At 38.0% G+C, this 12,177-nt stretch overlaps 1 protein-coding gene and 1 long non-coding RNA gene across 8 annotated transcripts in view; one reads left to right on the top strand and one right to left on the bottom strand.

Annotated features, from left to right (window-relative positions):
• The window catches only part of LOC138047513 (beta-ureidopropionase-like), a 30,219-nt gene that overhangs the window by 6,667 nt on the left and 11,375 nt on the right, over positions 1-12,177 (bottom strand). For 2 of the 5 annotated variants that reach the window (XM_068894395.1, XM_068894398.1), the window contains exons 13-14: positions 11,469-11,555; positions 10,427-10,995 (exon numbers count right to left, since the gene is read on the bottom strand). In XM_068894395.1, the coding sequence (XP_068750496.1) occupies positions 10,906-10,995; positions 11,469-11,555 (177 nt within the window). In that variant the 3' untranslated portion in view covers positions 10,427-10,905. Of the gene's footprint in view, positions 1-504; positions 582-2,869; positions 2,955-3,063; positions 3,159-4,199; positions 4,288-5,658; positions 5,834-6,172; positions 6,332-10,426; positions 10,996-11,468; positions 11,556-12,177 lie in introns of those variants that run through there. The other 3 variants (XM_068894396.1, XM_068894394.1, XM_068894397.1) reach the window with 3 other exon arrangements.
• LOC138047515 (uncharacterized) overlaps positions 6,352-12,177 on the top strand; it is a 12,101-nt gene continuing 6,275 nt past the window's right edge. Inside the window, exons 1-3 of one of the 3 annotated variants that reach the window (XR_011131862.1) lie at positions 6,352-6,887; positions 7,527-7,626; positions 8,501-8,604. This is a non-coding gene — a long non-coding RNA (uncharacterized lncRNA). The remainder of the gene's footprint in view (positions 6,888-7,526; positions 7,627-8,500; positions 8,605-12,177) is intronic. The other 2 variants (XR_011131860.1, XR_011131861.1) reach the window with 2 other exon arrangements.

Raw genomic sequence — 12,177 nt, 5'->3', positions numbered from 1 at the left:
AGGAACAAATATAAGGGGACATTCCCTGGATATCAACCATCCTCGCACAGAGAAGGGTACGCTTCGCAGGCCACTGCACTCGAGCACAGGACCAACCAGTTTCGAGGGTGATATCCTGGGGACTCCCGTGCTCCAACAGAGGGAGGCGACCTTTCACCTACATGGATGTTGTGGCTTGGGACTTAAATCTTTCAGTGGATGACATATGTAGCCTGATGAAGGAAAAAGAACTCTGGCGTTCTCTTGTTCAATCCATCTCGACTGCGGTCGATAGATGATGATGATGATGATGATAACAGTATTAAAATGAAAAGTACTGCAAGATCAAAATATTGCGAGTTGATAACCATTACTCCTAGGGGGAAACATCACAAGGGATTGAAGTTATTGGAAGTTGTAGAGGTTAAAGAGCAAGATCTGACTCAAAACGACTGCAGTGATATAGGGCTAAGTTGTATATTTGACTCTTACCATGGAAAAAAATAAGATGATGCAACTCATTACCTCATTAAAATCTCCAACCCTTGGAATGTGATTTTTTCTTGTTTTTCCTAAGACTGACCCATTATTTGAAATTATAACTGCAACACATTGTAACAAAAATAATCATTGTACAAACCACAGACTGATCAAAAAACCCACGCAAACACAAAGAAAGCAATTGAAAGTAAACTTAGTTGCTTTCACACATGCAAATCACCTTGCAGGAGGCAATTAATAATCATAAATCACAAAAAATAAAAAACTTGCTCTTATTACATTTTATGGAAAAAGTATATGTGCATGACCCTCAGTTAAAAGCATAAAAATTTAGAAGTATCACCTCAGTCAACAAAAATAAATTGATCACCATACCCAGATTAAAAAGCTGGCATTACGAGCCCTGACCCTGTGTCACAGTATCAATTTGGAGATTGTGAGTTTCACAATCCTTCAAATTTCTGTGCTACAAACACCCTTTGATGCAGCTGCACCAAACCTTCCTTAGAAACGAACGCCATTAGCTAGTAATCATTTTTATACCAATTTATTGCACATTACTATTAGAGCAGTTTTCAAATGATTGTCAAAAGTAATCATGCCATTGCTGTGGTTTTAGTTTTGCTTTGTTATAATTTCTCATTAACTCTATACAAGATGATGAGTAATTACTCTTAGACTGCCAATCAGAAGTATAACATAGTATTCATTTAACTAGCCAATCGAATCGATCAGTAAAACAATGATTAGTATTGTTTTTGCATTACATCATCTCTCTCATGCTGTACAGCACTTTATTCTGTGTAAACACAAACAGCATGCATTTTCTTTAGTTTTTTGTTGTAAAAATAGGTTTTAAGAATAAAAAGTAACAACACTATCCGACGTTTCGGAGTAAGACATGACCCCATTATCAAGGTTAAACTGTACTGGAAAAATTCGCAATTTAAATACAACGGGCGTTAGGTCAAAACAAAGACATGCATAAATGGAAATTAAACGATAGTTGCATGTCTTTGTATGCATGTCTTTGTTTTGACCTAACGCCCGTTGTTTTTAAATTGCGAATTTTTCCAGTACAGTTTAACCTTGATAATGGACTCATGTCTGACTCCGAAACGTCGGATAGTGTTGTTACTTTTTATTCTTAATACGTTTTCTAAATCGATCCTTCTTAAAAATAGGTTTTGAAAGCCTTAATTAAGTTGTGAATTACTTTGATTCCTTACTGACACAGAAATGCAAAAGAAATATAAAACAAGAAAAATCTCACAACCATTCTGTTTATTTTTGGCTGTGATCAACGTGGATGCCATTTTTTTTTAGCACAACAACAATGCCGAGTGTTGTTTTTGCTTGCATCGGAGAATCAAAGCCAGTCTACCATCGCTAGGTCATAAAAAAGCCAGGCCTTATAACATTAAATTAAATCTTTTCCCAGGGAATCTGTAAAATGTCAGCTTCTCTGAAAAGAATGTCTTCCGTTTCCGTTTTTGGTGCAATGAAGACCAAAGCACAACAACAGGACTGCGTGTTAAAAACTTTGTTAAAAAAAGAGAGAGAAATCAGCAACCAAAGCATTGGATGTGAAATGGCCAGCAAAGATACACATGTATCTAAAAAAGCGGGAATTTCAAATACAAAAGAAATGGGTAGCATGCTAAAGAAAGCTGCTGATTAAAAAGTATTTTTCAACCTTGCTCAGAGCCCTGGTATTACAGTGCAAAAACAAATTGCGAATTTCTAAGGAAATTCTTTAGTGTGTACTCCTTGAACAAGTAAATTCTGCTCCTTGAACAAGTAAAAAGTAGCCACAATCTCAATCATTTAGTTTGTTACTGTTTTCAAAGAAATGCAGCTCTAAATTAGAGGGATTCAGATGGAAATGCGATTGAAAATTCCCAGTTATAATGGCTTGGCAATAATGGCTTGATTGGCTAGTTATTCACTTGACATCAGAACATGATAGAACATAGACCTTATTCATAAATGGCGGTCACATTTATAATTCTTTTGTCCAAGTGCAAATTAGCCTACCAAGCCTCACTTTAGAGCAAGAATTCTTTTCAATTCATTGTATGGTATCGAGACTTGGTAGGCTAATTTGCACTTGGACAAAAGAATCATAAATTGACCTCCATTTATGAATAAGGGCTATTTTCTATGATTGGCCAGGAATTACAAAGTAATTGCAGGATTGGTTTTACTCTTCATTGACTAGCTAATACTGCAGTTAATACTAAATACTGTTTGTGGTTGGCTGAAAATGATAATTGCTTGCGCTTGTGATTGGCTCTGTAATAATATTGCATTCCTTTTGGTTTTTGGACAGTCAATTGAAAACTGCTCTATAAAGCAAATTATACAAATATAGGAATCAAATATGCACCTGCAGTGTTGAAGAGTTTTTCTTGATTAACAACATCTCTTTCCAGAATCGGACAAACGATGACCATGTTGTGCTGTTTGGCAAGCTGAGAGATGAAACTGTTAGTTATATCAATAAACCGAAGAAAAGTTTGCAACAAAGTCATAAAGTTTTTTGCCTTTGTACTGTATTTATAATGAAAAATGTTATTTTACCTCCTGGCACAGCTTAATGGTAGATCCGTCTTCAGCTGACTCAGCCAACTCAGTCCACGGATGCTTTTCACGAGTACAAAAAGCAAATGGCATCACTATATGGCAAAGAAAACAATTCTTATTTTGAGAAAAATGTCACCATTACAAGATACCTACTACATAAAGCAGAGGCTTCAATACAAGTTGAAGTTGGCGGCTGGTTTGATTGAAATTAAACTGACTGACAGGGCTGTCAACTCTCCCGGATAATTAGGGAGACTCCACATTTTGGATCGTATTTCCCAGTTTCAAGATTACAGTCTAAAATCTCCTGATTAATCACCAAAGTTTGTCATTTCTAGCGAGAATCGAGTTTCACAACAATAAAATCTCAAATACATCGTGTTATTTTTCAAGAGTTATTTTAACATCGATAATAACAAATTTTGAACATTTCATAAACCCTGGAAAACAGTTCATTGCTATTGACGGATTGTAATTTAAGCAATAATGTGATTGGTCCAAAATAAACCAATCAAATTAAACATTGCAAGGCCAAATGACATCTTTTTCGCGTTTTTTTTTTTTTACTTTTTTGCTTAGGTTGCGTACTTGTGTCAAATCGCGGAGATTGAACATGTCCATTGATTTTACTTTGCTTCAGAGGGAGTAATGTTAGGACTTTTAACTTTTGGTTTCCAAATTGTGAAGACAAATGTAGCTGAAAAAATTGTAAAGATTCCTGATTTAAATATCATACGTTGAACGGAGTTAGCAAGTATTTTTCATGTAAAAGACGTCATATGATGTCACAGGTGTTATGACATCATCATCTATTATCCCATCCCTACCAATTCTCAATATTTGACGACTTTGAGGGTTAACAGCCCTGGACTGATATAATCTTAGGTTTGAAAGAATCTGCCTTTAATTACTTCAATTTAGGGAAAAAAGTGGCCGACTTCTCTGAGTGAAGAAGCCGACACTTTTGTCAGCTGTTGGTAAATTTATTATTGAAACCACTACGTTCTAAGGAAAACCAAATATTTTAAAGTTAGGATTAAAAACTAAACATGCAAATGAGACAGTAAATTTGTGCTGTCGTCATTTTATAAGTGATAAAATTAGAGGTACAGCATTTATTTTACAGCACATACTCCAGCATTCCTGGAAACAAATGATGTTCACACCACAAAGGGCTGCAGTATCAGTTATTTCTTTTATTCTACCATGAAGAGCAGACAACTGTAAAATAAGACAACAAATTCACTCAAGAGATGAAAATAGATAGTATTAATAAATTTACCCAAGTTTTGCTTTATCTAAGGGGCAAGAGCTAGAAGTGTTGTTTAAGTGAATAATGATTATGAAGTTTGTGATGGTGATAATAAAAAGGTAAAGTCTTTTTTGAAAGCCTAGAGAGGCCCACCAGGCCGGCGCTTATCTCCGGTTTCTATTAGACTATAGCATGAAGCGACTCCCTCTTAATGGGATACTAGTCCATCGAAGGGTTACCCCAAACATTTTTGTCGGTACCCATTTATACACCTGGGTGGAGAGTGGCGGTAAATTGGGAGTAAAGTGCCCAAGAACACAACACAATGTCCCCGGCCAGGACCTGAACCCAGACCACTCGATCCGGAGTCAAGCACTCTAACCATGAGGCCATTGTGCCTCCCACAATGATGGTGATAATACCCAGTATTAATTGTACTGATATTACACATTTTTACATTTGACACATAATCAAATGTACCTTTCAACCTTAACCCTTACTCTCCATGAATGACATCTATAGATCTTAGTTTGCCTAATGCTAGACAAATTTAGGGGTGATTAGGGGTTAATATACCTACCAACTTTTTCTGAGATATAGGTGTGAGATTTTTATCCTGGGAGTGCTAGGATTTTTGAAGGCAGCACGATCATTTCCGAAGTTTTCCGAAGACGTCCGAAGTCTTCCGAAGTCTGTCGAAGACGTATAAACACGTATAAACGCGAGCTCGCTCCCAGTGCTTTTCACTTCAAAAATCAGAGATCGTGAGGAAGGTATTGTCATTTATTTATTTTACACATGGTTTTCGTTCCTTACATGGGTCTGAGTTAACATGTTTTTGGAAATTGTGGCAAGCAAGATGGCAACAACTCACATTTTCCAATCAGGCATGAGAAATTGGCCCGCAAGCGTGACCCTGCGTGAAATCGAAGTTTTCAACCCGCAGGCGTGAGACTCACGCCTAAGGCGCGAGAGTTGGCAGGTATAGGTTAAGCATATCCTCAGTGAAAGGTCACTTACAGATCCTGCCCTAAAACCTGGAATATGAAAGTTAGTTTTAAATGTGTAATTAAACACTTTCATGTCCAAGGGGGCCCGCATTGACAAGTAAAATTGTCTGGGGTTATGACAGTTAATTCTATAAGTGTTAGATAAACTAATCTCTGTATATTTCCGTGTGAAGCAAGAAGGCTTGAATTTGGTAAAGCCAAAAATACTTTGACGCACTTTTCAATGCTAGAAATTATGCCATTAGAATAAAATTATTTAACCTCTTGAGTGGATGCAGACGTTGTCAAAGGGGTCATAGTTTGTGAATGGAAGAAGATGTTGTTAAATACCTGATTTGCTAGTGGTGCATTTGTGGGCAAAATTATCTTATTTTGCACAGCACCTACTCTAACAATGCGAGGCTTTCGGAGTTGTTCTTCCTGGACACCAAACCTGTATCCAGCCAGTTCAAAGTTTCTCTCTTCTGCCAAACTCAATGCCTCAGAGGGTAACTCTAATTTGCTTCTCAAAAAGTGACAAACAAAATTAAAAGTTAGCTCTATCAATTTACATTAAGCCTTTCAAGTTGTCATTTGGCCATGCAAATCGACCGAATTAAGATGGGTGTGAGGGGGCAGTGGGGCGCAAAACAGTGGGTAGACTTCATACCAAGTGCTGTTATTCCGATTAGACCTTGCTAATTAGGTATTGTTATGTTCGCTTTGTTCTTTTGTTTTGTGGACATTAATTATTTCGGACCGGTACATGAGAGACCAGGCAAAACAGCACTGGGCAAAAACTGTACGGATCTTACGACAGACGGAGAGGAGATCGTGCGCTAGTAAAAGATTCACGACAAAATACCTCACTGGTTTGCCATACAAAATCCTATTTACTTCCTCTAGTTCCCTCGGTGGAAGATACTTTTCCAAACAACTCTCCAAGCTCGTAAATTCACCTGCCATATTTTACAAAACTCACAAGCTAATAAGATGACCGCGCGTGACAACGTTCCAAAGATCGTATGATGTTACTTTACTTCCATCTAGGGTGGGGAGAATTCATTAGAAACTGTCAACGTGTTACTTTTGAGTTTCATTCATAAAATGTCAAAACATTTTAACTGTAAAAAGATTGTTTTTAAGAAGTAAAAATTAAAGCGTGGAAGAACCAACATAAACTAAAACAAATTTTTTGAAATCTAGAAACGACTGAAACTATCCCCTCCCTAACGTCCTTTTTTTGTAATTAAAGAACTTTAATAAAATTAGCAAGTATTGCAAATTGTCTGAAATTCTTGACTGCCTATTTATTTACGCTTTGACTTTATTCGTTTTGAAGTCCTATCTTCAGTTTTTAATGAAACACAATTTGAATCTCTTTTAGCCGCTTTCCCGAATCCCAGATCCAAGGCTGTGACGTGGCGCGTCGAATTATTGGTCTCCTGTTGGGAAGGACTTTGCGATGGCGTCGGTTAGGGAGGAATTACCGAAGTTAATGTGGAAACCACAGCCTGATCGGGCAATTAACATTCAAAGGTTCAAATCATTTGTGAATCACGCGTATGATATTCATTTAGGTTTGTATAACGCCTTAAAAAGTCAATTAATAGTTCAGATAAATCAGGATAAATTCATGCGCCGATCTGAAAGCTTGACTGGTCGGCCTAGCTTATTTGCCGAACGCTGAATGGTTTGCTTTCAATTATGGTAGTGCCCCCTTTTGAAATACGGCAGGTCTAAAACACAGGTCACATTCCACAGGTCACTCGTGACCCACAACCCTCAATTTGGCAAACCCTAGGCCTAAAAACCCTAATTAGGCCTAAGGTTAGCCAAATTGAGGGGTAGGGTTACTTTCCAAAAGGTAAAACAATGACCTCTGCAGGAAGTGACCTGTGAAATGTGACCTGTGTTTTAGACCCGCTTCAAAATACCATAACCCTCTTTGTTTGCTCTCCAAAGTTTTGCATAGTCATTGTTTTTATTTCTCTTGGGACCATTGTAAGTGTCAAGAGAAACTGGAAACAATACGGATGTAAGATTTTGGACGGAATGCACTTGGTGGGGTCCAGTTAATTCTGTGGAATGGTGTTCTGCATTATTTTTGTTGAGGTCATCCTTTCCTGTCCCCCCAGAGAGGGGTACTCCCTTGATAGGTGTGGAGATGCTCGTTGTCTCTCTCAGGGGTGTTAATTTTGGATTTTGATCTCTCTTAGGATGTTCTGGGCAAAACACAATTATATGTAGCTGTGAAGGTCTTGTATAGAGTGTTTTCACATGACGTCATAGGTTTTCTAATTTTTTTATCCATACCAGGTAAGAAAGTTACTTAGAAGTAAATCTTTTTACCAGTTTAGGCCCCACAGCGTTTTTTCGTTTTGAGAACACAGCATTTTGAATTTTTGCCTTGCATGACACCAAGATAGTAACTGAGATAAAGCTGTCTGCTTCCAAAAAACAGTTTTGCCTTGTTATTTTTGGCAAATTAAGCATTAAAAGCTGTAGAAGACATGTTTATTTAGTTCAGCTCACAAGCAAAATGAGAGGGCTTTTATCGCAAACAGATCAGGTCTAGACGTTTTGTTGATTTGAGGCCACCATATTGGTGTCCCTTAGAGGAACACCAACAAGGCATCTCCATACATAGCTCTGTAAAATTGAGTGACATATTTTGGCAAATAACTTGAGACATGGCGGAGTTATTTTTGAATTAGTCTTTTGTGGCATTTTATTTTATTTGTATGCATACAACTTAGTTCTTTTAGCATTTCATTTTCTTTGAACGGTTTCAGATTTTATTTTTCATTGCATGACAGTGAAAACACTTTACAGGGTTACACCTGAAGACATTTAAAAATTTATATTAATTTTGATATCTTTTAAATATGGTATCTTTTTGGGGTCAAAAACAGCCTGGGCCATGCCCAGATTTGTCTCTTTTAGGGGTTTAAATCAAAATTCCTGATGAGCATCCCTGCCTTATCATACGTGAGTCCCAGCTGTTCCCCCCACCTCCCCCCCCCCCCCCCCAGAGAAATGCACGGAAAGTCGTGCTACATTATTTTTCCTTTTTTAACCAATCATATTCTTGCTTTGTGGTGTTGCCATAGCCAAAGCTATCGTCTTTGCTTAAACTCCCTACTGTCAATTAAGAAAAGGTTATGTCAGTGATATCATTACCTGATTACAGAAACATACGAGGAGTTGCGAAAATGGAGTGTTACGCACTATACAGATTTTTGGGAGACGTTCTGGAAGTATGCAAACATCATTCACTCTCAGAGTTATGATGAGGTACACAATAACTTTTAGGGCATTTATCCTTCCAAGAATTTGCCCTTGTCAGTGGACATAAAAAAATGATATTTGTAAAACTAAATTTAATATTGTGCTTTGTGTGCTTTTATTGTCGATTAGAAGATCTTGGTGTTCAATTCAATATTTCTTGACACATGGGCTAGTTAACTTTAAAAAGCAATGAGATGAGAGGGAAAATGATTGACAGGATAGTACAGTTTTGACTGCCCCGCGCACTGCGAGCGCCGGTTCCGTATATGCAAGGCTGTGCCTAGCACTGATCAACTGTCCCTGACACAGATCAACTGTCCGTAGCACTGATCAACTGTCCCTATCGCTTATCACCTGTCCCTACCACTGATCAACTGCCCCTAGCAAAGATCAGCTGTCTTTAGCTATGATCAACTGTCCCTACCACTTATCACCTGTCCTCAGTTACCACTAATCAACTGTCCCTAGCAATGATCAGCCGTCTCTAGCTATCATCAACTGTCTCTACCAGTGATCGACTGTCCCCAGTACTGATCAACTGTCCCTAGCACTGATCAACTGTCCCTAGGTATGATCAACTGTTCCAGCTACAAGGGTAATAAATAAGTCGCCGCCGTGAAACCAGTTAAGGTAATTCCCTTGAAAATGACCTACTATCCAGATTTTTTTCAAAGTTGGCACAATTGATATTCATACACAGGACATTTTAAAAATGTAATAAAAAGATGGGGTCACCGTGCTTGTTTTCGCGCTGTATGCCCTATATTCTAAGTGTTTTTACCGGATTACGCGAGAGGCGTTCGAAACTAGATCAACCGGAAAAATAGTTGTTATGTAGCAAAAGCTACTGAGTATTACTGAAAACTTGAACTTAATTGTTTGTCCGGGCTATAATCTTTAAGTAAAGTTAATTGAAATTGCTCAATAAGCAAAGAAATGTAAGCAAATTGGACCGCTACAGTCATCACCTTGCACTCATGTGTCTGGCTCCAAGTGCAGTTTCACGTCATTTATATGTAAATACTACAACTTATACTATCCAACATTTTTTCTCCTTAAAAAATGTTTTCCGTGTACCTATTACGGGTAAATAGAACTATTAAAAATGAGGGGGGGGGGGGGGGGGGTCACCGTGCTTGTTTCTTCGCAACACTATGATAATGCATGGCAGAGGTAATTTGGGCTTCAAAATGAAGCGAAAGGACTGGGGCGAGTTCCAAAACAACACCTTCTTAATCGAGAAGAGTTATCATGATTGCTCTTAAAAGCTCTTGAAACGCAAAAAAGCGGCCTTTATTGCCTCTCTTCAGATGGCCGGGGTGAAACGCCGCCATCTCCGAGTTGCAATGTTATGCTCAGTATGAGATGCGCGGTAAAAAACAAGGGAATCACCTTAAACGTTCGTTTTCTGGTCGAAATGTCTGCTGTAGTCTTTCATATCGTTAAAACATTGATGTGGATTTACTACATGGCTATACTTCTCTCTTCTCGTTTTCCATGTTTCCATGTCATATCACTTTTTGATTTTAACTGTTGTATTTTCTGATTCCTGTTGCAAAATACATTCACCAAACTCGTCCACATCTTTTTTGCCGCAGTAGTGAGAGCACTTGCCTCCCACCAATGTGGCTGGGGTTCGATTCCCAGACACGGTTCTCGGTTCTCTACCATGGATGCACCGAGAGGTTTTCCTCCAGGTTTCTCTGGGGTACTCCGATTTTCCTTTCTCCTCAAAAACCAGAATTTGATTTGATCTGCGTGGATTTGATGATTTCCCTTTACATTGTCCCCAACTAGTGTTCCAGCGTTAGAAAATTAGACACTTAAATAAAGTTCCTTTACACAGAATTGTGCGATTTTACTAGAATCATCACTCTCAGGAATGCCTTTTATCCATAGTTTACACGTACTTCTCAAACTCATTAATAATTCATAAGCCAAAAACAAAAGAAATCACTACCGTGAAGGAAGTTTGGATATGTGGTCTAAATTAGCACAAAATTTCGCCAACTTTGATCCCAAATATCTCATAAAATACTTGTTCATTTGAGAAGCAATATCAAACACTCGAAAGAGTGTTTCATCAGATATCCAACCACCTCGAAATCGGTTAAAAAACTCGGCCTTCGGCCTCGTTTTTCAACTCTCTTCTCGGTGTTTTGATATCCGATGAAACACTCCTTCTCGTGTTTGATATATTACTTCAAATGCAGCACCAAGCTACCAAATTGCGAAAAGATAGGCTGATTGCGACCTGAAATATAACAAAATCTCCCATGTTTTTCTTCACAATAGCTTCTGGCAATTCTACACTTCATCGTGAATGATCTGCCACTTGTAGTCTGGCTTCACAGCCTCTGTTAATGACTTGGCGTACATTTCAAGGCGCGATGTCATCTGAGAACAAAAAACATTTGTCTCTTAAAAATACGAAGAAATCACAAACAGAATCTTAATTGAATAAGAAATTTACGTTTATTTACACCAAACTTTCGGTTTAGCCTAGAGTTTGTGGATGCAATGCGAACTGTCTCTCATATTGTATCCATCACTTATCTACTCTGTTAATAAAATAATAATAATAAAATACAAAAAAAAAAAAAATTAAGATACGTTAGAAACAACACTGGGAATTTCGTGTCCAACTCTTTGGCTGGATTGTTAAGTACATATGGATAGATATATTTGCTCAATACAGTATGTAAAATGAGGAAGAAGATACAAGTGTCCGAACAGCTATCCATCCAGTTTTATTTTCATTTAACTGAACGAAAAGGTTAGCCTCTCGGCCAATGGCCGCAAAGTTCTCCTCATTTTAAACAAGTGATTCTACGCGAAGGTCTTACAGCTTTAACCTTTGCGATACCGACCTGAAAACACCACTTGTCTTTCACTTGCCTACACTGATTCAAGTCCACCTCAGTTACAAGAAGGCCATCACGAACTCTAGACAAACCCTAACGATGGAATATTAAAAAAATATATACAAGACTTTCAAGTTTTTCACACATGGACTATGCACCATAGGCCCATCTGATTGATTTACTGTCAGAAGTTGTTTTTTACAGGTCACAGGTGCTATTTCCATCAGAAAAGCGGGGACAGAGAGTGCTTAAAATGTCTCTACAAAGCAGTAATTAACAATTTTTCACCGACAATGAGGTGAACATTGTTTTAGAATATACCACACAAGCTGAATAACTGTTAGACCAAAAACTTACTCTTTTTGAAATCCGAAGCGGGAAGCCATCTTGTTTCTCTTGGGCTGCTTGGAGGTGAATAACCTCCGAGATAGCCAATCACCGTCCGCGAAAAGAACTATTTATTTGTGTGGTATATACGAACATCGCTGTACGAAAGTCTTTTTATTGATGTTCTTTTTCCGCCTCGATAGTTTTGTAGGAGTTTTAACTGTAGTTCATTGTATTTGTTTGGTCGTTTTTTCGCAATTAGTTGGCCTTGTTGTGGTGTAACACTTGTAAGTTTTTCATCCCGCTAGTTTTCTATAAATTGTACCTTTAGTTGTACGTAATTTCGTTAGCAGTCCTTTTTTTTTCTTAAGTAAGCAGCTCATTGCGA

This window comes from Montipora capricornis, chromosome 4, assembly GCF_036669925.1.
Source record: "Montipora capricornis isolate CH-2021 chromosome 4, ASM3666992v2, whole genome shotgun sequence".
In the NCBI taxonomy this organism is placed as follows: Eukaryota; Metazoa; Cnidaria; class Anthozoa; order Scleractinia; family Acroporidae; genus Montipora; species Montipora capricornis.
The sequence above is the reverse complement of the archived record's forward strand: the minus strand, read 5'-3'. Positions and strand labels throughout refer to the sequence as shown.